The following is a 26461-nucleotide window of genomic DNA, read 5'->3' as shown; positions in this document are numbered from 1 at the left end:
CCAGCCGTGCTCCATGAGCCGATGCTTTATCAAAGCAGTAGTGATGTAATGTGCATCACTGTAGAAGTAATAATCAGGTCACGCTGACACTAATTCAAAATAAGCAGAATAAAATCACGCCAGCTGTAGTTGCTGCGTGGTCTTTTGTATGACTAATGGGTAGGACAGCACAGTGATTATGAAGACTTCAGCTGATTGATTCTGGTAAAAAAGGTCCACCTGAGGCAACTGAAGCGATATTAGACTCTAAATACTGAAGAAAGGGTTGCACCGAATCACTCACAATTATTTAAACCATTAAAAGTATCATTCAGACTGTAGTATGTAGAGAATTTATAGTTTTAAGACATCCAATACAATAAATATGGATGCAGGTCCATCTAAAAAAATAAAAACATTATGCTAATGCAACGATAACACCAAAGATGAAAGTGAGAAGTCCTTCCATAACATTCATAAGAGCTCTCAAAGCAAAGTGGGGGCTGCTTAACATCAGCAGGCTCGCACTGAAGCCAGAAACCTTGAACATCAGGGAATCGTCTCCCTGGACAAAGCAGGTATGAAACCAAAATCAACTTTAAAACTCTTGCTGTGACTCAAGGTAAAAGATACCAACACAAATAATTTACTCACAAATGAAAATATTCATACTATTTCCAGGCACGTGGTGAAGACATGTTTTATTTATTCATCATAGTTGTTCTCATGAAACTCTAAAACCTGAAAGTGTATTTAAGAAAACTAATATTCTCCCAGGTGAATGCGGTCCGTTCTGATGACAGCCAAGGCTGCTGTTTGCATTCTTTGATTATCTAATGCTGCCATCTGCTGAGCCTTGCAGCTCAGGCTGGCTTAAAATCACATTCAGTCCAGTTCATATATCTATTTTGCACTGATGTTGTCCTGCTGGGTTGTTTATGATTAACATATTAATCTTCATCCTCCACAAGTCTTCTGGTGTCGCTGTATTGCTTATGTTTGATGGACAGTTTTTCAAACAAGGAATCAGAAAGAAAAGCAGAGACAGACTTTCCATGTTATCGTTATACATGCAAATTAAATCATTAATTCCAAAAACATTGCTATGGCATATTGTTGACCGTCTAATACAATTATTATTATAATATCAAACTTGAAAATCTTATTATGATCTGGGAGTAATAAACAATAAGGCCAGGTTTGATCTGCAGTATAGATTAAATCTAAAATGCTAATTTAAGTAACATCCCTGAGAAAATATTTCATTTTTTTCATTTTATTTTTATTTATTCCGTATCATGGAAATAGTTCACATACATGTTCCATTCCATGATCGAAAAGGGGCAAGAAGAAGAAGAAAGCCTTATCTAACAAGCCCCTTTCTCAAAAAAAAATAAAACAATTCGTATGAAGATGGTTTGTCCGTCTGTTCAACAGTCACTACTTATATAATACAAAAAAAAAAAGAAATAATGAAAAAACAAAACAAAAAAATAAGAAAACATACACACTAACTCACCAACAATACAAAAACAAAAAACAACAAAAGATATTTTACCCGTTAAATTCATATTGTCTGATTGTGTTGTCTTTATACAATTTCTTGAACTGGTGAATATTTTTACAATCCTTTAAATCAGTTGTTAAGGAGTTCCATAATTTTACACCACATACTGAAATACACATTTGTTTTAAAGTAGTTTGTGCAAACGGATGTTTAAAATCAAATGGATAACATTGATCACAACTATAATGCCTTGACTTCATTACTTATCTTTTTACCTTTAGTCTGTCAAATGTTACACTTGAAATGAATAATGAATGCATTTGCAGCTCATTTTTAGGCAATGTTATTTACTCTCTAGGTCCGATGACCTCCCTTCAATGCCAAAATAAATCTGAAAGACATCACAACAGCCTCTCTCATTTAAGAACTGGTAGAGCTGTCCAAGGTCCATGTGATTCCCTCTACTCCCATGCGGGTCAAACATCGCCTCCTCGAAGCCCGTGAATTTACGCAGGGAGTCCATGCTCTCAGCAGTCTCCTCATCCTCACCTTGATGCTCAAGCGTGACATCCTCTCTGTGTCGAATCATTATCTTCTTCCATGTCAAAACCTTCACTCTGAAATAGGGAACGGTTTTGAATTAAACATGAAACCTTATTGTTGCATCAGCTATTTAAAAAAAAAAAGCAAACAATAACAGCTCAACGAACCTGGACCAAAACTCCTCACATGCAGATTGAGGACCTTCCACACACACGATACCCGGTTTCCCAGGCATGCTGAATCCTGATAGGCCCAACTCCTTGGACCACTCCAAGATGTTCTTCCTCTTGGACTTGTTGTAGATGTGGTGGCTGTAGATCCACAGCCGGCTGAACGCTTGCGGTGCCCGTGCAGAGGTGGGCTGTTTCCTGGGAGCTGCTGCAGCTAATAAGCTCTTGTTAATGAAAAGCTGCAAGCTGTCTTTCACCCAGTCCAGGGCGGCGAGCACGCACACTTCCCCGAGGCAGTTTTCCATGAGGTGTTTATTGAGATGTGCCTGGAGCTCCGTCTGCTGGGCCCTGCTAAGGCTGGAGCACCTGAAGCACGAATAAAACATGCAGTGAGAGGCTTTAAGAAAAAAGTTCAAGGCCATGTGGGAGTGGAGATTTCACGCACAACTTGAGGAAACAACTGTGTCCTATTTACACACTGCCATGGCCTGCAAACAGTATCAGAAAGTCAAAATATTGATAAGCTTAAATTTTAAACGATTAAACACCCCAAAAAATTGTTTTAGGTGACTTTTTACACTAGATCTAATCAAAGCAAATTTTTTCCACCAAGTTAATTAAAATCGAAAATCACATGTTAAAATTAAATTAAAATTAGAGCTGAACTGAAATATGTAAGAAGGTATAATTATCTGTCGAAAAAGCAGAATTCGCTCCAGCGACGACAAATAACAGCCATGAATCTAGACAATTTGCATGTAAATCTGAGTTCTCCAGTAAATTAATCTTCTGTCCCGTCTCCCCCACCAGGCTGACTTTAGCTCATGACATCATACTGGCTTGTGGGTAAAATTTAATGATGTAGATCTTAATTTGATAAGTTGATGCTTATTAAATGGGAAGTGTTGAGAGTCATCAGCAACTACCTTCACTTTCGAGACTTGGCGAGTGCGTCCCTCCTTTATATAACGTAGTCTTTCATATAATGTATACAGTTTTAGCACAAACTGTTTTTGCAAAAGTCATTGCAGCCATGGCCGCAAGTCTTTCTTTACTTATACTATAGACAATTGCTGCATCCCTCTTCCTTCAGCACAGGAAAATGTTGTCTTGCTTTAATTTTACAGCCTTTGCACATTACAATTATTAATCTGTATGCAGTGTAACATTCAACCTCAGTTCAAACAGACAAAAAAAAACGACATAGCAGAAAGTGAAATTCAAGTGGAAGTCCCTTTAAGCAGCTCTTAGATCTTTATCTGGGGAACTCTAGAGCGGTGTGGTCTTATCTAGCGCTTCTCTCTTGACAACCACAGATCACCTGAGAAAGGAAAAGGAAGAGGGGGTAGTGACTGTGCTCCCTGATAAGGCCATAATTACATTAATATATCTTCACATCGGAAATAGCTTTTTACTGCTGTATTAAAAGTAAAGATATAATAATAATATATTTGACTGAATTTAGGAATTGATTTAATCTCCAGTGGAACACGTCTTCATTAAAGATTCTGAAAATACATAGCAATTACTTTAAATACTTTTAGATATGGGAGCAGTTAGGAGACTGCCTGTAGGAGGATGTGATCTTTGAGCCTTCACCAAAAAGACAGGCCGGGCTCGGTGGAGGAAATCAGCCCATAGTGCTCTTCAGGAAAGCCCTGAGGAAAGAAGTCACTGCAAGTCGGATGGCCGATACAGATGCTCCACATCTGTGAAGGGGCGTTGACCAACTGAGCTGCATATGCTGCCATTCAGATATCTTGTTCATGTTTGTTTTTTAACTTCAGCACGACAATGGCAAACCATATACTGCATGTATGACAAAGGCAAAGCACATTAATAATGAAGCATGGATGATGAACCACCCAGTCTGCAATCCAAACCGGTCTCCCGTTAAAAAAACATTTAGATCAAACTATGACATGAAAACTACAAAAACGGATAAGGTAAAATCATTTATCAAGCATTACTGGGGAATCGTTTGGCTTAAAATTGGGCCTTTTTTTTCTTTTTAAACATCTAACTAACATCAATTTCATCAGCCACATCATTAGGGACACCTTAGGAGCACCAGGTTAGACTGCCTGTAAAATACTCCTGTAGAAGTTGAAGTATCAACTCAAGTTTTTTACTCAAGTAAAAGTATAAAAGTACTGGTTTCAAAACTACTTAAAGTATAAAAGTAAAAGTAATGTAAGGGGGAAAAAGCCATTAAGGACAAAAGCCATTGAAAATGAATGCATCTTAGTATAATGCAAATATATTAAAGAACCATATATGTGTACTATTGAGCACTAACATGTGTTTCAGAGAGCAGGAGATATGATGACTAGTTGCCTATAAGTATTGTAATGGTGCAAAAAGTCAAACTTCAGAGGCATGTTATCATTTATCCTAACCTTTATTGGAATGTACATCCAAGTTTAGTTGCAGGAATCTGAGGGAACAGATGTAAGAACAAAACTGGACAAGAACATCTGAAACAACCACAACCAAATTCACTCTATCCGGATGGAGCAATTTAACTGGATAGTTTTTTTTTAAAGGCCGAAATGAAATAGAGTAACGATGCTGTTTTTAAAATGTAAGGAGTAAAAAGTACAGATAATTGCGTGAAAATGTAAGGAGTAAAAGTAAAAAGTCGTCTGAAAAATAATTACTCCAGTGAAGTATAGATTTCTACTTAAGTAAGGTAACAAAGTATTTGTACTTCGTTACTTGACACCTCTGTTAATGGCACAGATCCACCAAGCTGCTGGAAACATTCCTAGGAGATTTTGATCCATACTGACATGATACATTTGTGTCAGCTGCACATCCATGATGTGAACCTCCCGTTCCACCACAACCCAAAGCTGCTTTATTGAGTTGAGATCTGGGGACTGTGGAGATCCCTGGAGTACAGGTAACTCGCTGGCATGTTCAAGAAATCAGTTTGAGATGATTTGAACTTTGACACGGTGTGCTGTCCTACGGGAAGTAGCAATCACATAATGGGTACACTGTGGTTATAAAGAAATGGACATGCTCAGAAACAATACCCAGGAAGGCTGTGATGTTTAAACAATGTTTAGTCGGGATTAAGCGGGTCGAGGTGTTCCAAAAAAAAAAAAATCCCATACACCATTACACCACCAGCACCAGCCTGAACTGCTGATACAATGCAGGATGGATCCACACTTTGATGTTGTTCATGCCAATTTCTGAGCCAACATCTGAATGTCAGATGAAATCATGACTCTTCAGACCAGTAAGCGCCTTTTCTTCTATGGTCCCATTCTGGTGAGTTAATTGTTCCCCCTTTTTTAACTGAATGGGGTAGCACCTGGTGTGGTCTTCTGCTGCTGTAGGCCATCTGCTTCAAGGTTCAAACGGTTATTTGAGTGACTGCTGCCTATATCATCTCAAACATATCTGCCCATTTCCCCATGTTACCTTTGATGACAACATGGCATTTTCATACAGACAACTGCCACTCCCTGGATATTTTCTCTTTTTCTCAAAATCTGAAAATCCCAGTAGATCAGCAGTTTCTGAAATACTCAGACCACCTCGTATGGCACCAACAACCATGCAACGCCTTTCTCATTCTGATACTCGGGTTGACCTCCTGCAAGTCCTCTGATCTGATAAAGCACTCAAATGTCTGCTTACTTTTTAAAATTATCCAAAATGCTGCAGCTCCCCCCTTGAGAAAACGTGTTACTCTCTGCTCTGAGAAGTCAACATGTATTGTATTCTCATGTATTGCAATGACTCAATGGAATACTCTGCCAACCGACATTATTTCATGTACAAATCCCCAAATCTTCTCACATCTGGCCAAGCGTTGGTTACTGTCAAGACAAGTGTGTATGAAGTGTGTGTGTGTGTGTGTGTGTGTGTGTCGGGGGGGCAGCCTAGCTTTAATCTTAGGTGCCAACATCTGACAGATCCCATGCTCTGTTGAATCTGCTTCCATGTCTTATTTATCTATTTTATCTATGGTCTTTTTGCTTTGTTCTGCTATTTTACTTATTTTTTCTTTTTCTATACTAATTTTTATGTAGTATTCCATCGACCTGCCCAGTAGTACTACATGTGAAAAATAACAAGTTGCTACAACCTGGCACCAGGGGCGTCAATTGGGTATGGCAAGGTATGGCAGCCGCCACACCTTGGCTTCAAGGGAAAATGTAAATGTTTGTTTTTTAAATACATTTATGGAATTACTCTGTGTCTCTTTGTATTGATTATTCTAACATTTAATACATATAAAATAACTACAAATGCAAATCAGAACAACATGATCGATTTCCCTAGTTATTACACTGCAAAAATTCGAAATCTTAACAAGAATATTTGTCTTATTTCTAGTTAAAATGTCTAATTTTTAGTCAAAAAAATCTCATTACATTTAAGACAAGACTCAAAAACTCAAAAAACAACAATTTTCACCTGTTTCAAGTAGATTTTCACTTAAAATAAGTAGAACATTTTTTTTTGCTTGTAATGAGAAGATACATCTTGTCCCACTGGCAGATTTTTCTACTTATTTCAATTGAAAATTTACTTGAAACAGGTGAAAATGGTCAAATAAGTTATTTTTCTGGCGATGACTCTTGTTTTAAGTGTAATGAGACTAAAAATGACCAAAAATGAGACATTTTAACTAGAAATAAGACAAATATTCCTGGTAAGATTTTGACTGGAGAGAGACTGGATTTGAAAAAGTTCCAGTTTTCTTGACCACACAGATGCTACATAGCAGACTTCTATGATGAGTATTTGCTGGGCGTGTTGATTGATACTCTAGTTCAATTCTGTGACTTGTAACCTTGCCATACCTTAGCTTTGACTGAATTGACGCCACTGCCTGGCACAATGCATATTCTCTTGCAAAATATGAATGTCTTATTGTGCACTGTTTTGAAATAAATAAATAAATTACAAATTGTGTTCACATGCACAAATGCATAGTTGTTTCCATGTTACTGGCTGATCAGGAATTTGTGTTGACTTGCATCACAAACACACAAACATCCACTAAACTAACAGATGGGGATCTTACCGTACTGTTAGATCTGGTAACACACTTGGATATTCAGATGGGTAGGAACAGGAGAGGACGACCTCTGTCTACATAAGACACCAAAGAAAAACAAGTGCATAAGTTTATAATAAACCAAACAAACAAACCAAGATAAAGGAGTTGAATCACAGTGGTGTAACAGAACAGCCTGCCATCATCACCTCCGGGCCTGGAGTTGGGAGCTTGTGTTTGATGAGGAAGTGTGGTCTGCAGGGGGGCGGGCTGCCTGCTGGGGCTGCAGCCTCCACGAAGCTGCGCAGCTCCGCCAGCGCCAGCTGCTCGCTGAGCTGCAGCTCCGCAGCAGAGAACATGCTGCTGAGCAGCTCCAGCTCTGAGAGCTGACACTCAGCCCACTCCAGGTAAGACATGGTAGAAAAACACTAACTAAATAGATATTTGCTGCTTTGAATAAAAAAAAGAACCATTAAAATTGCCTTTTCTAGCTTTTGTGACCGTGATGTCAGAGTAATCCACGTTGTCAACCTAACAGCGAGCGTGTAAAGCCTGAATTATGGTTCCGCGTACGGTGTGCGTCGCCACGTACCCTACGCCATAACGTCTGCGTTGGTGTTACGCGGAACCATAAATCAGCTCTTTGGGCTCTTCAGAATCTCGCACCGAAGAGAACGGAGGTTTGTTTCCAGTCGGACCCTTGGCGGCGCGGCACGCAGGAAACTACTGCAGCACTGCATTTTTTTGTTCCTGCATGTGTCATCTGCTGCTTTCCTGCTAAATGTCAGGAGCGAAACTGTGATTTTTCTCCTATCTAAACCCCGTATTTCCTCATTGTGGGAAATATCACGACTGGTTGTAAGTGAAAAAGTTAAGGAAAGTGAAGGCGATAACTGTTTTAGCCTCCGCATGGGACAGTAAATCGACTGTTTTGATTATTTACCGGTGTTTTACATGTTTTTCTTGTTTTCTATAAATATACAGACTTAAACAGAGTCGTTTCAATGTGATCTAGTATTTGGTCTAACGCACGTGTTGTTTTGGATGAATGCTGTATCTGTTTGTCATTTATTCCTCAGGTGAAAATGGGAAAGAAGAGGGGCAAGAACCCCAGAGATGAAGATGACTTTGACCTGATAGGTATAAATATATATTATTATATTTCATATTATGTAAAAAGTTGTGAAAGGCCCTTTTTTAATTCAATGGTTTTCATAGTTCCATCTTGCAGACATATCAAGAAGGGAACAGACCAAACTCTTATAAAGAAACTTGCTAGTATTTTGGATTGGACGAGTTGTCAAGATTGTAAACCTGTGGAGAATAAAGAAAATATCAGCACAACTCCACCACCGGACGCTGAAGAGGAAAAAGAAACAATGGGACTATGGATGTGCTTGAAATGTGGCCACAGAGTGAGTATATTCTGACCATTTATATTTTTATTATTTCAGTTTATATTTTTTGAAATGGCTTATACATCTTTTCCACAAGGGTTGTGGGAGATATTCTGAAAACCAGCATGCCGTCAAACATTATGAAACTCCTCGGTCAGAGCCGCATTGCCTGGTGGTCAGTTTGGACAACTGGAGTGTTTGGTGAGAATGGTGCTCAGTTTTCACACTGACAGAATGTAACGCACGAATTCAGTGCAATTAAAGTGAACAGATTTCAACTATTTTTGTTTGTTTGTCTGTTTGCTTTATGCATACCCATCCTGTTCAGGTGTTACTTGTGTGATGATGAAGTTGAGTACTCCAAAACAGGGCATTTGGCACAGCTGGTGACCAACATCCAGAAGCAAACTACCACGGAAGCCATAAACAGACCACAGAAGAGTAAGAACTTCTCAGTCGTTTAATGCATCAATGGATTTATACTTTCCATCATCATGCCTTCCATGTTCTCTCTTTTGTTATAGGAGTGAAAGAAGAAGTGGATGAGTTGGAAGCTGAGGAGGTCGCACAGACTGTGAATGTAGAGGAAAGTGAGAACAAAGAAAACATCAGCAGAAATAATCAAAAGAATACGAAGAAAGAGAAAGCTGGGAAATCACAAAGCAACAGCACAACTGTGGGGAATGGTTCTGTTCCTGTAAAAGGACTGAGCAACCTTGGAAACACGTGTTTCTTCAATGCAGTCATTCAGGTAAGGCTGCCCCTGTCTCCAAACTGGAGAAAAACATACATTCATTTTAATGTCTGCTGTTATGTTTTTGCAGAATCTTTCACAAACGCAGCTGTTAAGAGAGACTATCAACAAAGTGATTGAAGAGAAAACAAGTGTTGACATTAAACCTGTTGCTGCTGTCAATCTGGTGTGTTGTCCAGCTTAGATTTATTTTTAATTCAATTCACAATACATATCTGACCATTTGTGTTTTGTTTTTTTTTACTGGATGTTTAAACTCTGTTGTTTTTCTCCTTATCATTACAGGAGCCTTTAGTTGTGCAGTTAGAACAGCCCGGATCCCTGACTTTGGCCATGTGTCAGCTGCTCAACGAGATCCAGGAATCCCAGAAGGGTGTGGTAACGCCACGAGAGTTGTTCACACAAGTTTGTAAAAAGTGAGGATTTCCGCGGTGTATGCCAGAAATTGTTCTCAAGATGTGTGTAATGTGGGCGCCCTTGCTGTTGTGCATCACATGCTCATAGTTTCATGTGATCCGTGCAGGGCTCCCAGGTTCAAAGGATTTCAGCAGCAGGATAGCCAGGAGCTGCTGCGCTACCTGCTGGATGGGATGCGAGCTGAGGAGCATAAAGTGTGCATTGGGTTTTCAACTATGTATTCTACAATATTGAAAAAATGTCCATGTATAACAGTACACATTTATAGTAGCTATCTAAATGTGTATATATATTGCACCCCATCAAATTATTTTGACAACCAAACTATTATGAGTATATTGACTAGAACTCAGCTGGTGTGATTTGCACAACAAAATGATTCTTTCTCGGTAGTAAAAAGTCAATGCCAAAATGTAATCACAGATTGTGCATGAGATGAAAAATGATAGATAAAGTGCTGAGGTTTTTGGTGCCATCTCTATCCCACTACCCCGCCTAGAGAAGTGGCTTTAATGAGCAAAATGTATTGGATGATAAACTGAAAGTAAGAGTATAAGATAAGACTTTATTGATCCCACAAAGGGGGAATTTCTGCGTTATGTTATGTGAGCTTCCTTTTATTCCATCTACATGGTCTTCTCATCTTCTTCACCAGTGATTGTTCCATCATTCTTATTCAAAGTTTATTCTTACAGAGAGTAAGTACGGGCATAATGGACGTTTTGAAACAATCCAGTAAATGCACAGATGGAGAAGAGCTGAAAAAGATCGTCAAAGGTAGATAATTAAACAAATCTGTTCAAAATGCTGTATCATTACATCGCATAACATTAGAACTGTGATTCTTTCCTTGAGAAACATGTCTGACAAAAAAAAAATCTGTTTTCAGAGTATGAGAAAAATGGCTTTCCAAAGAACTTTGTTGACCAAGTTTTTGGTGGAGAATTTACCAGCACAATAATGTGTCAGCAGTGCAAAACGGTAGGAGCTGCTACCCTAAACCCTGCAGACAAACCGGTCCTGTAGACGTCCCTCTAACAGTGCTTACTGCTTCCTACAGGTGTCGGTAGTGATGGAGATGTTTTTGGATCTTTCCCTTCCTGTTTCTGATGAGGTAAAGCAGTTGTTGTTGTTTTTTATTTTATCAGAGATTTGTTTGAGTTTACATGTCTTTTCCCTCTCGTCACATCCTTGTAAAGGCATACAGAAAGAAGGGCCAAAAAAAAGCAGTTCAGAAGACCAGTGAGTCGAGCCAGGATGGCAGAAACAGTCCTGCTTCGACCAGCACCAACGATAACGTTCCCACCGGGACAGGCAGCAAGTACCAACAGAAAAAGGCAAAAAAACAGGCAAAGAAGCAAGCAAAGGTATTGAAATGAATTAATGTAAATTAGGGCTGTTCGATTAATCGATTTTAAATCGTAATCGCGATTATGTAATTAGAACGATGTTAAAACATAAAAATCGTATAATCGATTTTTCACTTTTTTTTTTTTTCACCTTGTTTGCACACGTATTAATGATTGATACCATATTAATGATTGATGGAAATCCCTCTCAATACCTGCGACAAGTGCCCCATGGGAGAGGCTCTTTAGTGTAGGAGGGGGCGTTGTAACATGCCACCGGGCATCCCTCAAGCCAGATGCCGTAGACCGGCTCGTGTTCCTTGCAAAAAACTTGCAAATGTAATGACTGACATTACACACCTCTACCTCCTTCATGGGTTGCATTATTATTTAGCATGCAAAGACCCAGTTTAGTTTAATTAGAAAATGTCTTGTTTTATTTAATTGGAAATATAACTTACTGTATGTTTGCAAGTGCTGATTTGCTGATTTTTTTTTTTCAGAGATAAAACTTTATATTTTATGATATTTTTTAAAACTTTTTTTCAACTTATTTTACAGAGTTTTGCACTTTATTCATTCATTTTTGGTTTAATAAGAGCAAAGTTTGCACTTAAAGCCCAATGGGGCAAATGTTCAATAAAAAAACAGCATATTTGAAATAATTTCTTTGCCTTTTGTCAATTCACAAAATAATCGTAATCGAAAATCGGATTTTGAGAGAAAAAAATCGAATTTTATTTTTGGGCAAAATCGAACAGCCCTAATGTAAATACAATTTCATTTTCTGCCTTAATTCATGTTTTGATGGATGCAAATAAACTAAATGATCAACATTTAACATGACTCACAGCATCAAAGAAGGCAGCAGAAGTTTGATGGCAGAGTCACTTTGGACAGTCTGACGAGCAACGCAGACAGTGAAAACTCAGACGTTACTGCAGATGTAAATGACAGTGAAGCGGCCAACGACGATGCACAGGAGGAAACCCCACAGGGTGAACAAAATCCTGCGGCGAGCAGTGAGTCGGAACAGAATCAGAGCACGGAGCTGGAAAAAGAAGAGGGGGACGATTCAGTGACTGACGGAGACTCCGCGGCCACATCATCGGTCAGCAACCGTTTTACGGCCTTGTCAGACGAGCAGGAGTCGCAGGACAGCACCTTATGTGATGAAATGTCCAACGTAGATCTGGAAGGAGAGGAGGTTACGGAGCTGATGGATAAAATGGAGCAAGTGAACCTGGAAGATGCTTTCATCGAAGACTCTAATGCTGAGGAACAAAGTGTGGAGAGTGAAGATGAAGAGCCAGAGGCTAAAGAATACACAGTAATAAACCAAGACCCGGAGCTGGCCTTCCACACGCTGGCTACCAGGACAACCCCGGAGAAACAGGAGTGCTCGGTGCAATCATGTCTCTTTCAGTTCACGGAGGTAGAAACCCTCACACAGAGCAACAGCTTGCTTTGTGTTACCTGCACGAAACGGCAGAAGAGAGCAGACAAAGCTGGAGGTATAAAACTATTCTCAATAATAACAATAACTGACCCACTGTTAATATACAATACATCAGTATCCCTAAAATCAATTACCTTTCCATTTTAGGGTCAATAAATGTATTTATCTATTTTTTTTTTGCTTCATTTAGAATCCAAGAAGAATGTCTACACTGATGCTTTGAACCAAATGCTGATCTCCTCTCCCCCAGCTGTCCTCACCCTGCATTTGAAAAGATTTCAACAAGTAAGAAAGTCGGATAAAAATATAATTTTTCTACATTTTTTTGATCCAGTTGACAGTCAGGCAGATTAATTTTTTTTATTTGCAGAGGAGAAAAACAAATATTCTAAAGATCATGTAAACTTTGTGTTGTCAGTCAAAATCTGTGTTTGAAATCGTCATGTAATTTCTGTTGTTTTTCTCTAGAATGGATACAGTATTTGTAAAGTGAACAGACACGTCCAGTTTCCCATGATTTTGGATATTGCTCCTTATTGTACCACTAAATGCAAGGTTGGTTTAAAAAAAAAAGATCAACCACTTGTAACCTTTTTGTAACTTGATTTCTGAGGAGTAACATTTATTTTATTTTTGACCTACAGAATGTATCAGAGGGGGATACTCAGATTTTGTACAGTTTGTACGGTATGGTAGAGCACAGTGGAACCATGAGGTCGGGTCATTACACAGCCTATGTAAAAGTTCGTCCTAATTGTCCTAAACCTTCATCCAATGGACTTGCAACAGAAGGTAGGTCTACTTGGACACGACTGACGAATGAAAATGATCATTTGCTCCTGAAAGGAGTTTATGCAATTCTTCATTTCCCTGCAGGGGATGCAGAGCCTCCTGTAGGATCCTGGTTCCATATCAGCGATACAAGTGTTCACCCCGTGAGCGAGAGTAAAGTCCAGAGCTGCCAAGCCTACCTCCTCTTCTATGAAAGAATCATCTAACTTAACTGTGCCTATATACTCAGGAAATTACAAATCATCCAAGACAACCTGCTGCTTCAGCTCCAGTGCACATGGAATTTCAATCAAGAGCTATGATGAAATTGTATAAATTTTGCAGAAGGGACATTTGAAAGTGTTGATTTTTCTTTTCTTTTTTTTTTTTTTGGCCATAGTGACAATGTTTCAGGTGTGATGAGAAAATGATAGTGTATGTGCAGCTGGACTCCAGATGGTCTTTGAACCAACTGTGATATACAGTAGGAGGTAATAGAATTGTTTGGGATCAAACATGTATAAAATATATCCATTTATAAGTATATGCCTTTTTTATTTTAATTTCATTAAAAACTCGAGAAACTGGAAGATTTGTCCTAATGCATGCTTTCTGGCGCACTGGGCATGCGCAGTGAACGCGGTTCCTGGTCCTGATGTCACATGACAGAGAGGAAAGTAGCGCTTCGGACGTCCAGAAAAACTAACACAATTTACAAATGTCAGTGTCACTTAGCTAACATGGCAGGTCAGTGATCATTTGCTCTTTTTAAATAAACCTTTTTAACAATGAAGTAACTGTTTCTGGAAGATTTTTGTGCCGGCGGGACAGACGGACAGGCGTGTTTCCTCATTATTCCCAGCTAATGATCTCGCCTCGCGTAGATCTGATTGATTTTAAACATGTGTAACTATTTAACGCCTCAGTGTCAACGTTGCTCATCCCACATGCTGTTAAAGTCCTCGCCCTGCCCGGTTATGGTTATTATTATTATTATTATGGTCGTTTCTCCGCCAGGCCGAGTTGAGTAAGTTGCTAAACATGAGTCAGCAGAATCAGCGTTTACTTGATGTCAAAGTTAAAGCTTTAACATTTAAAACATGTTTTTGTATCGTAGCTTTTCCAAGTCTGGTGTTGATTATGTCAAACCGCTGTCTCATAATCTTTGAGCAAGGAGACAATTAGCAGCTTGTTTTTAGCATAAATGATCAAACTTCCCTTTTTTTTTTTTTTTTTTTTTTTTTTGTTAAACTAAAGTTGAAAACAATAGATGTTGTGTGTTGCTTCAACAATGGACCACAATTATTAAAGTCATTATTTGTTCATTAACTACGCGTTTTTTCAACTGGGAATAGGCTTGAAAGTGTTTAATAGCGGGATACTTGACTCTCAAATAATTATATAACAAAAACAGTTTAAGTCCCTGATGCAATGTTTTGTAATATTGGTTGTTTTGGGTTGTTCTTTTAAAGAATAATCTTCATGCTTTATATAATAATGAGCTTTCCCCTGTTAGGTAGTCAATGAGTAATGCCAAGAGGCTTAATCTGTAATATTTTTCTAGGGATCGTCCATGAAAAGTATGAAAATATAACACTTAACATGCAAAGTGAACCTGTTGTATCAACAGCTGAATATCTGTTTTATCTGTTAAGCTTTTATAATAACTAACAGCTACTAAGTAGTTTATAGATTGTATAATAGTTAACCTTTGGTCCAAAAATGTCATAAATCTGGATAACAATAAATACAGGACTGTCTCAGAAAATTAGAATATTGTGATTTTCTGTAATGCAATTACAAAAACAAATGTCATACATTCTGGATTCATTACAAATCAACTGAAATATTGCAAGCCTTTTATTATTTTAATATTGCTGATCATGGCTTACAGCTTAAGAAAACTCAAATATCCTATCTCAAAAAATTTGAATATTCTGGGAATCTTAATCTTAAACTGTAAACCATAATCAGCAATATTAAAATAATAAAAGGCTTGCAATATTTCAGTTGATTTGTAATGAATCCAGAATGTATGACATTTCTGTTTTTTTAATTGCATTACAGAAAATAAAAATCTTTAACACAATATTCTAATTTTCTGAGACAGTCCTGTACATCCATCACCTAATCCTTACTGTGTCTTTCAAATACATTATTTTGACTGACTGACTGACTTAGCGTTCACATTTGCATTAAAAGTTGTTTCAGACCTTTTCCTTCGCTTATTAAAATTGTGACTTATCCGTCTGTTGGTTAAACTTGAAAACATGCGACTGCTGGTCTACGTTGATGGTCGGTGTGGTGCGACTGATGCTGTTCTGACTCCGCCATGCTTTCCTTGTCAAACAGGCTGAGCTCATAAAAACCATGACGCTGCAAGCCCCCCGCATGTCAGCGTTCACCTTTCAGTCCGCTGTGCACAGCACCCACGTTCTCCAGTGTCTGAACGACCAGAGGCAGCAGGATGTTTTGTGCGACGTGACCGTGGTGGTGGAGGACAGGAGCTTTCGGGGCCATTGCTCCGTGCTGGCCTCGTGCAGCAATTACTTCCACAGCAGGGTGACCAGTATCAACCGACAGAATCCTGTCGTCACCTTGCCCGATGAGGTTGGTGCCCTGATGTTTGGTTATGTCGTTTTGGAGGAAATCATATCTGCAAATCTGTGCTGATTATTTTGGCTTGTGCATGAATCTCTTAATTCCAGTGTCGCGAGGCTTGACTGTAATTGTTTCTTCGTAGGTGACCGTGGAGGGGTTTGAACCTTTGCTTCAGTTCGCCTACACGTCAAAGTTAAATTTCACCAAAGAAAACATCACCGCAATTCAGAGGAGTGCCGAGTTTTTAGGGTTTCACAACTTGGAGACGGCTTGCTTTGATTTCCTCATCCCAAAGTTTTCAAAGGGTAAAAAGAGCTCGCAGGTGGTCAGGCACCGAGCGTGTTGTCAGAGCTGGGAGCACAGTGCCAGTTTTGGCTCCGGTGTAGACAGTAGCCAAGCCGAATCATTTGAGTCGCACGGCTCAGCACCTCCAGGAGGCGATGAGCAAACAGGCTTCCCATCACAGTGCCCTCCGAGCACACAGGGTCAGGCAAACAGTGGGAAGGAAGGCTTTTGTTTGGACAACTGCGGGCCACAAATGGCTCCCTTATCTCTTGAGTTAGCCGCAAATGGTGTATGCCCCGTGTTGTCTCTGCCGTGCCCGGGCTCTGACAAAGTGGAGCATCCCTCTCAGTTTTGCGAAAGAGATATTTTACAAATGGAAGACGCGTGTAATCAAAGTGAGCTGAGTTTGGCAGGTTGCAGCTTACGCTGTGAGCTGTCAACAACGGAGGGTGTGAATGCACCGGAAACCATTGAGCCGGCAGGCGGAGATAATCGACAAACGGTTGAGATACTCGGTGCTGAAAACGACTGCGATCCTAGCTCATGTCCACTCAAGACATCAGGGACACAAGATGCTGCAGCATTAGAGCTCAGAGAAGCTGGCCTGGAGCAGGGGGATACAGGGGACCCCCCAGACCCCGCATTAATGCCCCTGAGTCCCCAAGAGGGATGTGAGGACCGGAGTCGTGTGGAGAGGGAGGTGGCTGAGCATCTGGCAAAGGGGTTTTGGTCTGATCTGTGTACGTCTCAGAGCGCACCACAACCCCCTGATCCGGGGAACCAAAATAATAATCTGGCAAAGGCAACGGACTTCCACTGGCTGAAGCAGCTGGACCTCAGCTCCAGCGTGGGAGACTGTCCCTTCCTCAGGGACTTCGGATCAGGTGACGATCCAGGTACAAACGCCGACAGCTTGTCCCAAGCCGAGAAGAGCCCCTACATGTCGTCCTCGCTGAATTCGGGGGATGAATCCGAAATGGACACGGATGGAGATACCGAGGCCAACAACAAAAGAGCCGCAGAGGTTACCGTGATACTCAACCTAATGCTGCTCTTCATTTACTGTATTTTCTGGACTATAAGCCGCACCTGTATATAAGCCGCATCCGCTCTATTTTTAAAAAAACAATTAAAAAAAAGATATACAAGCCGCAAATATTTATGTTGTTAGATTAGACATTTACTACATGTACAGAACCATTTTGAACTGTAAATGATGTACATGTTTGTACCTAAATAGATCCTTTCCTAACAGTGTCTTTTAACACGGCAGCAACTTTGCTGATTAAAACGGGACAGAACCAAGAGAAAATAACCGGTATTTATTTATCTTTTTATCTGTTTGAAATCTTCTTCTACCTACTTCTATCTGCTAAAGAAGAAGTAGCGTATTCTTCTTTGCATTTATTTTGTCTTAGTTTTGATTCTAATTCCGGTTAGAGCGCCCGAGCGGTGGAAGAAAAATCCACAGAATAGCCGCACCTTTGTATAAGCCGCACGGTTGAAAACCTATGGAAAAAGTAGCGGCTTATAGTCCAGAAAATACGGTACTTTATTTAATGAAATGAAAGAAATGTAATTCCTGATCTTATTTGCCACAGATTCACCTCCCGTTCCCAGTGGAGCAGATCTCAGAACTGAGCAGGAGTGCGTTCCAGCAGCTTCTGAGGGATCATCGTCTGACTCCAGATCAGCACGACTTTGTCCACGACGTCCGTCGGCGAAGTAAAAACCGGGTTGCCGCACAACGCTGCCGAAAGAGGAAGCTGGACAGCATCCAGCTACTCGAATGTGAAATCAAACGATTAGTAGGTCCATCTTTATATCCCGTATCCTGTTGATTTAGTTAATTCAACTATTAGTATTTTAATGCGTTTATTATTCACCTTAAACAAGACGAGCTTGTCTATTCGAGCAGAAAAGGCTTAAAAAGAACGGACCAATAACCAGTTTCTCTGTTTGTAGTTGCTGGATATTTCTCTCTATGTTGCCAGCTGCACTTCATTTAAGCAGCTTTGCTCTTGTTCTTTACAAAAGTCACAAGAAGGGGGCACGGTGGCGCAGCTGGTAGTGCCGTCTCACAGCAAGAAGGTCCTGGGTTCGATTCCCGCCGGGGACGCTGTGGGTGCTGAAGTGCGTGTTAGTTCCCCCATGACTTCAGCGGCCACACCCTGGGTGGGATTGGTGAAAGGGCCTTTCTGTGTGGAGTTTGCATGTTCTCCCCTTGTTACCTTGGGTAGCTAATGTGAGCTACCCTCACAAAAACATGCAACAGTCCTGGGCTATACATGCCCCCTCTGGCCAACCGGGGCACCAGATGGGGTGGGGAGGATCCGGCTGGAATAACGTGATCCTTCCACGTGCTACGTTCGGCCGGAGAAACCCCACCCTATCTGGTGAAAAGATGTGGCCTGCTCACTCCTCAGGTTAAGGAGGAAACCTGAGCTCAGTGCAGGGCCCTCCCAGGGTTGGTAGAGGGAGCAATGCCCAGGACTGTTACTTAGGTATTTGATTTGATTTGATTTGATTTGATTTGATTTGATTTGATTTGATTTGTTTATTTGCACAACATAAAAAAACGGTACAAAAGTTTAAATGAACATAAAAAGCATGAAAATATGTGCAGGTGAGAAAGGAAGCCCTAAATGGGCTTATTCAAAGTTCTCACCAAGAAAATACATTGTATTGAAATAATAGCAAGAACAAAAAACAAAAAACAAAAAAAAAAAAAAAAAAAAAGGTAGGAGCACTGGGTGATGAAAAATGGGGAAAAATCGGGGATAAAAATATATTTAAAAAAAAAGTCACAAGAAAATGGTGTAAGAATTTATTTTGTTGCTGAACAAATAACTTAGTTGAACTTGAGAAATGTTTGGCTTGTTAAACAATGTTAAACAAGTATAAACTGTGGTAGTAGTTTGAACTGTTTTAGCGGGATCTGTCACAACCTCATGTGCTCTGACAGTCAATGAGACTAATCTAAAGAGTGTGATAGACTGAGATCATGGGTGCGTTAAAAGACTAATTCTGCTGCAGGTGGTATATTTTAAAGACTGCAGATTTAGTTAGGGTGACATACATGTAGTGATAAACATCAGTACTGGCTTTAATGCTTTAAATCAAATCTAAATGTGATATGTAAATACATATACATTTTTGATACAATTATAAAGTAAAATGTTCTTTCAACTTTTAAAAAAAATTACAAAATGAATCACCTGAAAAAAGTGTTGACTGAAGCAAAAAGTTAAATGCTTATTATTCTCACCAAACATCTTTCTTTTTTATCTCAGAAAGCTCTCCCTGTTCCAATGTATTTATTACTTAATAATTAGAATCTATGATATTCTGTACATAAATGAGTCTTAAATGAGCTTTTTTGCCTAATCAGTTTGGTTTGGTATTTTAAGTATAGTTTATTTTTGTAGGCCAACTTTTACATAAATAGGTCTTCAGAAACGGACATTTTACTGACTGAACAATAATTTTAAACTGCGGAAAAGCTGTATTTAACAAGACGAGTGCTTCTACTGCTGTTTACTGCTCCGTATGTGCTTAAAGACTTGGTTTGGGGTATTTTCATCAGTTATTTCTCGTAGTTGTATTTAATTATGGATCAGTCGGCCTGTCTTTCACAGATAATGGTCATTTTTTAGATCAGAAGGTTTTGGGCCTCTTTTTTTTTTTTTGAAACGCTAATAATCACTTGATTTGGGCTCGTTGTCTTAGATGTGGTTGATTACTTCTCTCTCAGGACCAGGCAACCCTGATTAACCAGAGAAACAGACAGTAATGGGGCACAATGGGGGGGGTCGGTGTCAATCGATACTTGGCCCTCCCCCCTCCCTGTTTTTATGGCATTAATCACACGCACTCAACACCAGGGGCGGGAGGGGGTCCCACATCACCCGCGTTCCCTCACTGGCCTGGGACAGGTGGGTCGGGTTACCCGGGCCTGGCGGGGCCCGCCGTGCAGCCTGGGGTGCCTTCTGGCGGTGCTGGACCCCCCCGGGGAGGGGGAAACGGTGCGTGATTGTTTGTCTGTGTCGGTGAGAATGCGGTATGGAAGGGTCCTGCCATGGAGGATTTGAGCCTCCATTGGCAGGACATCAAAACTTAATAATTTATGAATATTATATTATACAAAGATGGTTATTATTATTATTATTATTATTATTATTATTATTATTAGTATTATTATTATGTATAGTATATTATATTATTATTAGTATAGGTATCTGATAGGTGAATGGATGAATGAATGGGATGCCTGGGTCTGGGGCCCTCCGTTGTCAGGCCTGCACGGGTGTCGCCTTGTTGGGGGGTTCCCTCTCTCCGGGCCCGTCTCCGGTCCCCCCCGCTGCCTCTACGGCGGGGCGCCCCTCTGGTCTTGGAGGGCCACTTTCGTGGGGGACGGGTGCGCCTGCCCGCGTCGGCGGCCGGGGCGGCTCTGTCTCTCCGGGCAGGCTGGACCCTGCCGGGTGGGGGTCGTTGGCCTGAAGGGTGAGGGCCTCCTGGCCGCGTGTCCGGCCCGCGTGTCCCCGGGGATCACCTGGGTCGCGGTCCGCCGCCGCGGGATCCCTGGCTGCTTCTTCCCGCGCCGTGGGGGCCCTGCCCGCGGGCCCCCTCGGCCGCCGCCGGGGGGGGGGGGGGGGGGGGGGCCTCGCAGGTGGTGGGTTGCCTCCTCCTACTTCTCCCCTCTGTGGGGTTGCCGGTGGCCTGGGTTCCGGGCTCTTCCGTGTCGGCCTGTGGTCTCGCGGGTGGCGGGGTTGCTCCCCCCCCTCCCCCACTATAGATACACTTCAGGTGGAGCTTTGTTTGGTTTATTACACACACACACACACACACACACACACACACACACACACACACACACACACACACACACACACACATATAGTCACTTAGTCACATGCATTTATACACACACACACACACACACACACGCATGATCATATACATACACACACACACACATAGATATACACACTGGCTTGTTCACCTGCATGCTGGCTCTCTAGTTTTTGGGTTTAGGTAGCGGTAGCGATAGCTTAGCTCAGACTGCGATCAGATCTCAAGATTTAGGTCGATTGCTGTTCGTGTTTTGGTTGGCTCCGTGCCGGTTTCGTGCTTTGTTTGTGGTTTTTTGTTGCAGATTTCCAGTGCTTGACGTGTGTCTCCGTGTGTTCCTGCTTCCTGGATTGGCAGTGGAGGTCGTCACCCCCCCCCCCCCCCCCCCCCCCAAAAAAAAAAAAAAAAAAACACTGGGTTTGTATGTGTATATTTATGTATGTGTACGCATATGTGTGCGTATATATATTAAATATAGTAATAATGCACACATATACACTTTTGGTTTCTACCGTCATGGTATCAATCAATAATATGTGTGCAGACAAGGTTAAAAAAAAAAAAAAAAAGATTTCTTGTGGCCTCATCACATCACAGCGAAGGTAGTCAGTCTGCAATCAGCAGAGTAGTGCCAGCTTCTCGATTTGTTTTCCACAATATCCTGCCAGTGCTTCGAGTCATTGTCCTGTAAATGAACCCCAAAAATATAGATTTTAGACGACTTCCTTCTGTTAACAATGAAAAAAAATAGAGCCATCTAAAAGTCTGTGCTTGGTATGAATATGCTGATCAGTGTATCTCACGAGTTACAGCTTGTTCCCATCCATTTGTGACTTTAAGAAGAGCTACTTTTTTCTACGGACAAGGAAATGTGCTCTTGCGTGAAGGACTTGTGCTACCGTAGAGATGTTAGTCGACCCGTAGTCATAAACAGTAATAAAGGGTGTTTGTTGCTGTTACTCTGTCAACAGAAAAGTGAGAAGGAGCAGCTGGTTCAGGAGCGAATAGAGCTGGAACAAAACCTGGACGAGATGCAGGAGAACCTGTGTGGCCTATGGAAAAGCGTCAGCATCGAGCCCGGCTCCGATCAGGACCACTTGCAGCTTCTCGCCAAGCTTCCGTCATCAGACTTTCCCATCTCCTCCCTCAGCGTTGCGGAAAAAAATGAAGAGTCACAGATCACCCTGGAAGTGGTAAATTCCTCGTCGGAGTGTGATCGGAGCGGCCTGCCTTCGGAGTTGGTGGAGACTTCTGCACTACAGGCCTGCACAGAGGATGCAAGCTGCCCTGTTCCTGCGTCTTTGCTCAATGCCTGTTTGGACATGACCAACAGCTTGTAAGTCGGCTCGGGTTGCACTCTCGTTTGGAGTTACAGAGGACCACAGAGCGAACTGCTGATCGTTACTTTATACTGTAATCCTCTTTTTGTATAGCCTGCTCTTTCTGTGTATTCCCCTCAGTAATCTTTAAGGCCCTGACACACCAAGCCGACTGTCGGCCGTCGATGAGCGTCGGTGCGCGTCTGTCGGGCTAGTTTCCCCGGATTCGACATGTCAAATCGGCATCGGCCGTCGGGCAACCAGCTCAGCTGTGATTGGCTGTTCAGGTAGCGAATCAGTGCACGAGAAGAGAAACGGAAGTGACGAAAGCAAACAAACAGCTTCCGGTTTTCCCTTGTTTTTGAGTGAATACAGACTACCGCTGCCTGCTGGTATGGAGGGGAATTACCTCTCACGCATGCGCAGAACGTACGTGCTAGTCGGCCGTTGGGTGTCGTCTTTGCGGTGTGTCTAGTGCTTCTTTTTGAGCCCGACCCAGCCCGACACAGGCGACGCGAGGCAACACAGCAGTCGGCCGACAGCGGGCGACGTCGGGTTGGTGTGTCCCCGGCTTTAACCCAACAGGAGTATTTTAAACAGACACAACTGTCAGTATAATTTCTTTTGCTGTGTTTCTAATCTGCATTTGACTGTAAGACACTGCAGGATACTGTATTCATCACTTTGAAGGTGCAAGAAATTTTCAGGTAATTTTTTTAGTTTCATTGATAAATTGGGACTTTTTAAAATGTGTTCTTAAATTAGGCTAGTTTTTCTCAGGGAAACTAATAGCCTGACTGTACTTTATGTCTTACTGCACAATCACACTTCCCACATCCAAACACTTACGCATAAAGACTTTCTATTATTTCAGCTGACAAATGAATTGCTATCATCATCACAGTTTGTTTTTTCTTCTAACCACTGAGCTTTGTGTTTTATTGAAGATGCACAGAACTAACAGGATTTTGTACAACAGCTGATAATCATGTGATTTTTACAACTAATGTAACGTCATTCACTAAATGCATTATTTGAATTCACTGTGAGCTTCCCCTGAAATTTAAGGAATGGTTCTTGAGAGTTTGAAAATGTTACAGGTTAACATAGGAATTTATGTTTGTTTGATTAATATGTGCCTTTTACTGCATTATGAAGTGTTCAAAATGAATACTGCAATTCCAAATGAAAAGTATTATTTGCAAGTCTTTGTCTCAAGCACTGTTGCACATTAACCCAAAACTAATATTGATGGCATTATTCTCTCACATTTAGATCTGTCTGCATGTTGAGTATTTTTTATAAAAGTCCTCAGTTACAGATTTAAATAAACATTTTATCGTTTAGTGCTTTATTTCAATCCACGGCAAATGGTAATTGTTCACTCTGTTATATATGTGCAGTTACAACTTTTGGCCGCTAGATGGGAGCAAAGCTCTATTTCACAATCTGCACAACTTTGAATGGAATTACGTAACTGCATGATTCTTAATGTCTTAATGTCTTCTTAGCTTTCTTTTGGACATTTTTATGCAAATTTATACAACTCTTTCAGAACTTTAAAAAAATGACATGTAGGATTGTAGCTTAGTTGCAATCCTACATCGAAAAATTACATTTTAAAATATAAAATAAATAGTTTTTGAGTTAGTTTTACTGATCTGCTGGTTTCAGAGTGGTAGAGCAAAGAAGTGTAATTTAGGGTTAAAAATAGACTCAAAGATGTGAAAAAGATTCAAATGAAAGGTTAATTTAGATGACTGTGATGAGTTACCTAAATGATGTAAAAAGCAAAGGTGCCCTGTAATTGGGATGTAAGACTTATTGGTGGTAGCCTTGTATGCTTTTATTTATTTAGGAATATATACATTTCACGCACCTCACATGATTTATTCTGCAATGTACACAGATGGTGGCACTTGATTTTCCTTCATGGTGAATATTGTTAAAAATACTGTTGAGATACAATAAACGGTACATTCAGATGCTCCCAAGGTGACCCCATGTTTGGAGTGTTTGATGATATGACTCTGATCACCACACTAACGCAGCGTTTATGCAAAAACCCACACTTTTAATGCACAACCCCTTGTTGAGATCATACAAAGTCATGTTATATTTAACACAAAGTGAAACAAGAATATTTCAGACGCGACGTAAAATGACCACCTCAGGGATGTGTCCCTCTGTTAACGACTGAGAGTTTGCGGTTTGGAGTACAGCCTTGTCAGCTTTTCCAGAGTTATGGCATTGGCAAAAGAAGAAAAACAAACAGGAAATTGTGATTTTATCTGGAGGTAAATCTGTGACCTTCGAGATATGACGTTTTTGTTGTTTTTGTTGTGTGGTGGCAGTGACTTTAACTTGTCACCTCTAAATTGTGTTTATCGTTGAGTCCAAGTGAACATTTGTCACTGAGTTCCTTCAAGTTGTTCCTTAGATGTCATTTACACATAAGACAGAACATAAACAAACTGCATGTGGCTACAGCTTTCACCGGTACGAAGATGTTTAAAAATATTATTGATGCTTACACTATTATTACTTGTCACATTCCACACAATATTATCATTTTTCTACATATATATAATTAAATTTAAACCTCTGCACATCTACACATTCAGTGATTTTGCTTTGATTCAAAAGTTCATTGAAGAAAAACAAGATTGATGATATTAATACAAAAGGTTGCTGGTTTGATCCCCACTTTCCCAATTCAAGTGTGAAAATGTCCTCGGGCGAGATACTGAAGTCCCGTCGCCCGTCACGTGTGTTCCCTAAACTAGTATTGGTTACAAGGATCTGTCAATACAATGTAATGAGCCCATCAAATGATTATTAAATAGAGAACAACCTTTTTTTTTAGAGGTGGCATAGATTTGACCTGATATCAGAATACTCAAGGATAAAAGGATGCAGATAGAAGGGATGCTCTGTTGTGCTACTGTGACATCAATTTAAAAAAAAAAAAGATCAATTAAAATAAATCACCTTCAATTAGCTGGTCCTATCTATGGTTTTCCCTCCCTAAAGATTTCTCCCCAGTGCTTATATCTTTTATACAGTTTATGTCTTAGAGCATTGTAGTGCGAAAGTAAGATTATCCTCTTTTGCAAGCTAGACGGGGTGAGAGGCTTGATTTGAGGCGGGAGCAGCTGTGCAGCAAAGCAAGGTCAAAGGCCTGTAATCCGCGGCCTCATTCATGCTAGATTAAAAACCTGCTCCGAGTTTTGATTAAGAACGCAGGGTTAGAAGATTAAAGACCAGGAAACAAAATGAAAGCAGTTAAAGCCCAATCCTGGAATTCATCAGAATACCAAAACAGTTATAACGTGAGATTAATGCAAAGCCTGCTGTATCTGTCTTGTATCTTCTGTGTCAGAGCCTTCAAATTTATCTTTTTTTCCCCCACAAATCTGGAAAATCTTTCACCTCATAGTGCATTGTCACTATTCAGCTCCATCTCTTCTTTTTTTACTGCTCACTCATGAGTTTTGTAATTACAAGTTTACAGATGTTATTTATATATTTATGCTTTTGCTCACAGTAAACGATTTTGTTTAACCATTTACCACGCTAATAACCGTGTTTGGTAACTAGCATAAGCTTACATACTTAACAATTTTAATAGAAAAAAGAGTTTTCCAGTAATATTCTCCAATAATCATCATCTAAAGTAAAATTTTACAAAATGCAAGTGTTTTATTCACTGCCCTATAAAAGGTTAGGAATGTCACTTTTATATAGAATTTGAAGTGAATTGAATTGAAATGAATTGAATTGAACTGTATGGAGAAAATAATAAAATTAATAAATGAAAACATGTGGAAGTTTGTTTTGAAAAATCAATTCTCACTAAAGTTGAAAGAATGTGCGTGCTACAAAATGACTGTTTCACACGTTATTACCTGATGCGACACATGGTTTTTACCTTTCAAGTCTGGAATGATTCACACATTGCATCAACATTTTCAATTTTCAAGTTGACTCTTGACTTTTAATACATTTTGATTATCATGGAAAAGGCAGTAACTTA

General features: G+C 40.4%; 3 protein-coding genes across 5 annotated transcripts; 2 read left to right on the top strand and 1 right to left on the bottom strand.

Annotated features, from left to right (window-relative positions):
• Window positions 1-667: 667 nt before the first annotated feature.
• Window positions 668-7786, bottom strand: rwdd2b (RWD domain containing 2B). Its single transcript, XM_061719737.1, has 4 exons — window positions 7432-7786; window positions 7250-7317; window positions 2197-2565; window positions 668-2103 (listed from the first exon to the last, which is right to left on the bottom strand). The coding sequence occupies exons 1-4, from the start codon at window positions 7636-7638 to the stop codon at window positions 1830-1832; spliced, it is 918 nt and encodes a 305-aa protein (XP_061575721.1). The 5' UTR covers window positions 7639-7786; the 3' UTR covers window positions 668-1829.
• On the top strand, window positions 7534-14316 carry usp16 (ubiquitin specific peptidase 16). 3 transcript variants are annotated; one of them, XM_061719734.1, is made up of 18 exons: window positions 7534-7629; window positions 8302-8362; window positions 8441-8637; window positions 8717-8820; window positions 8948-9060; window positions 9144-9370; window positions 9444-9539; window positions 9659-9789; window positions 9897-9984; window positions 10486-10567; window positions 10680-10771; window positions 10851-10904; window positions 10990-11157; window positions 11993-12653; window positions 12789-12883; window positions 13067-13153; window positions 13243-13390; window positions 13475-14316. In XM_061719734.1, the coding sequence occupies exons 2-18, from the start codon at window positions 8308-8310 to the stop codon at window positions 13594-13596; spliced, it is 2520 nt and encodes an 839-aa protein (XP_061575718.1). In that variant the 5' UTR covers window positions 7534-7629; window positions 8302-8307; the 3' UTR covers window positions 13597-14316. The 3 variants fall into 3 exon arrangements, with proteins under 3 accessions (XP_061575718.1, XP_061575717.1, XP_061575719.1); XM_061719733.1 differs by lacking the exon at window positions 7534-7629 and adding an exon at window positions 7955-8080; XM_061719735.1 differs by lacking the exon at window positions 7534-7629 and adding an exon at window positions 8017-8099 and having other exon boundaries at window positions 8303-8362.
• Window positions 14008-26190, top strand: LOC133441934 (transcription regulator protein BACH1-like). The gene is made up of 5 exons (XM_061719736.1): window positions 14008-14116; window positions 15722-15979; window positions 16113-17279; window positions 17857-18063; window positions 22078-26190. Exons 2-5 carry the CDS (start codon window positions 15740-15742, stop codon window positions 22444-22446), a joined length of 1983 nt encoding a protein of 660 aa, XP_061575720.1. The 5' UTR covers window positions 14008-14116; window positions 15722-15739; the 3' UTR covers window positions 22447-26190.
• The last annotated feature ends 271 nt before the right edge of the window (window positions 26191-26461 follow it).

The sequence above is a fragment of the Cololabis saira genome, chromosome 4 (assembly GCF_033807715.1).
Source record: "Cololabis saira isolate AMF1-May2022 chromosome 4, fColSai1.1, whole genome shotgun sequence".
NCBI classification, from domain to species: domain Eukaryota; kingdom Metazoa; phylum Chordata; class Actinopteri; order Beloniformes; family Belonidae; genus Cololabis; species Cololabis saira.
This window is presented reverse-complemented; position numbering and strand designations above follow the sequence as displayed.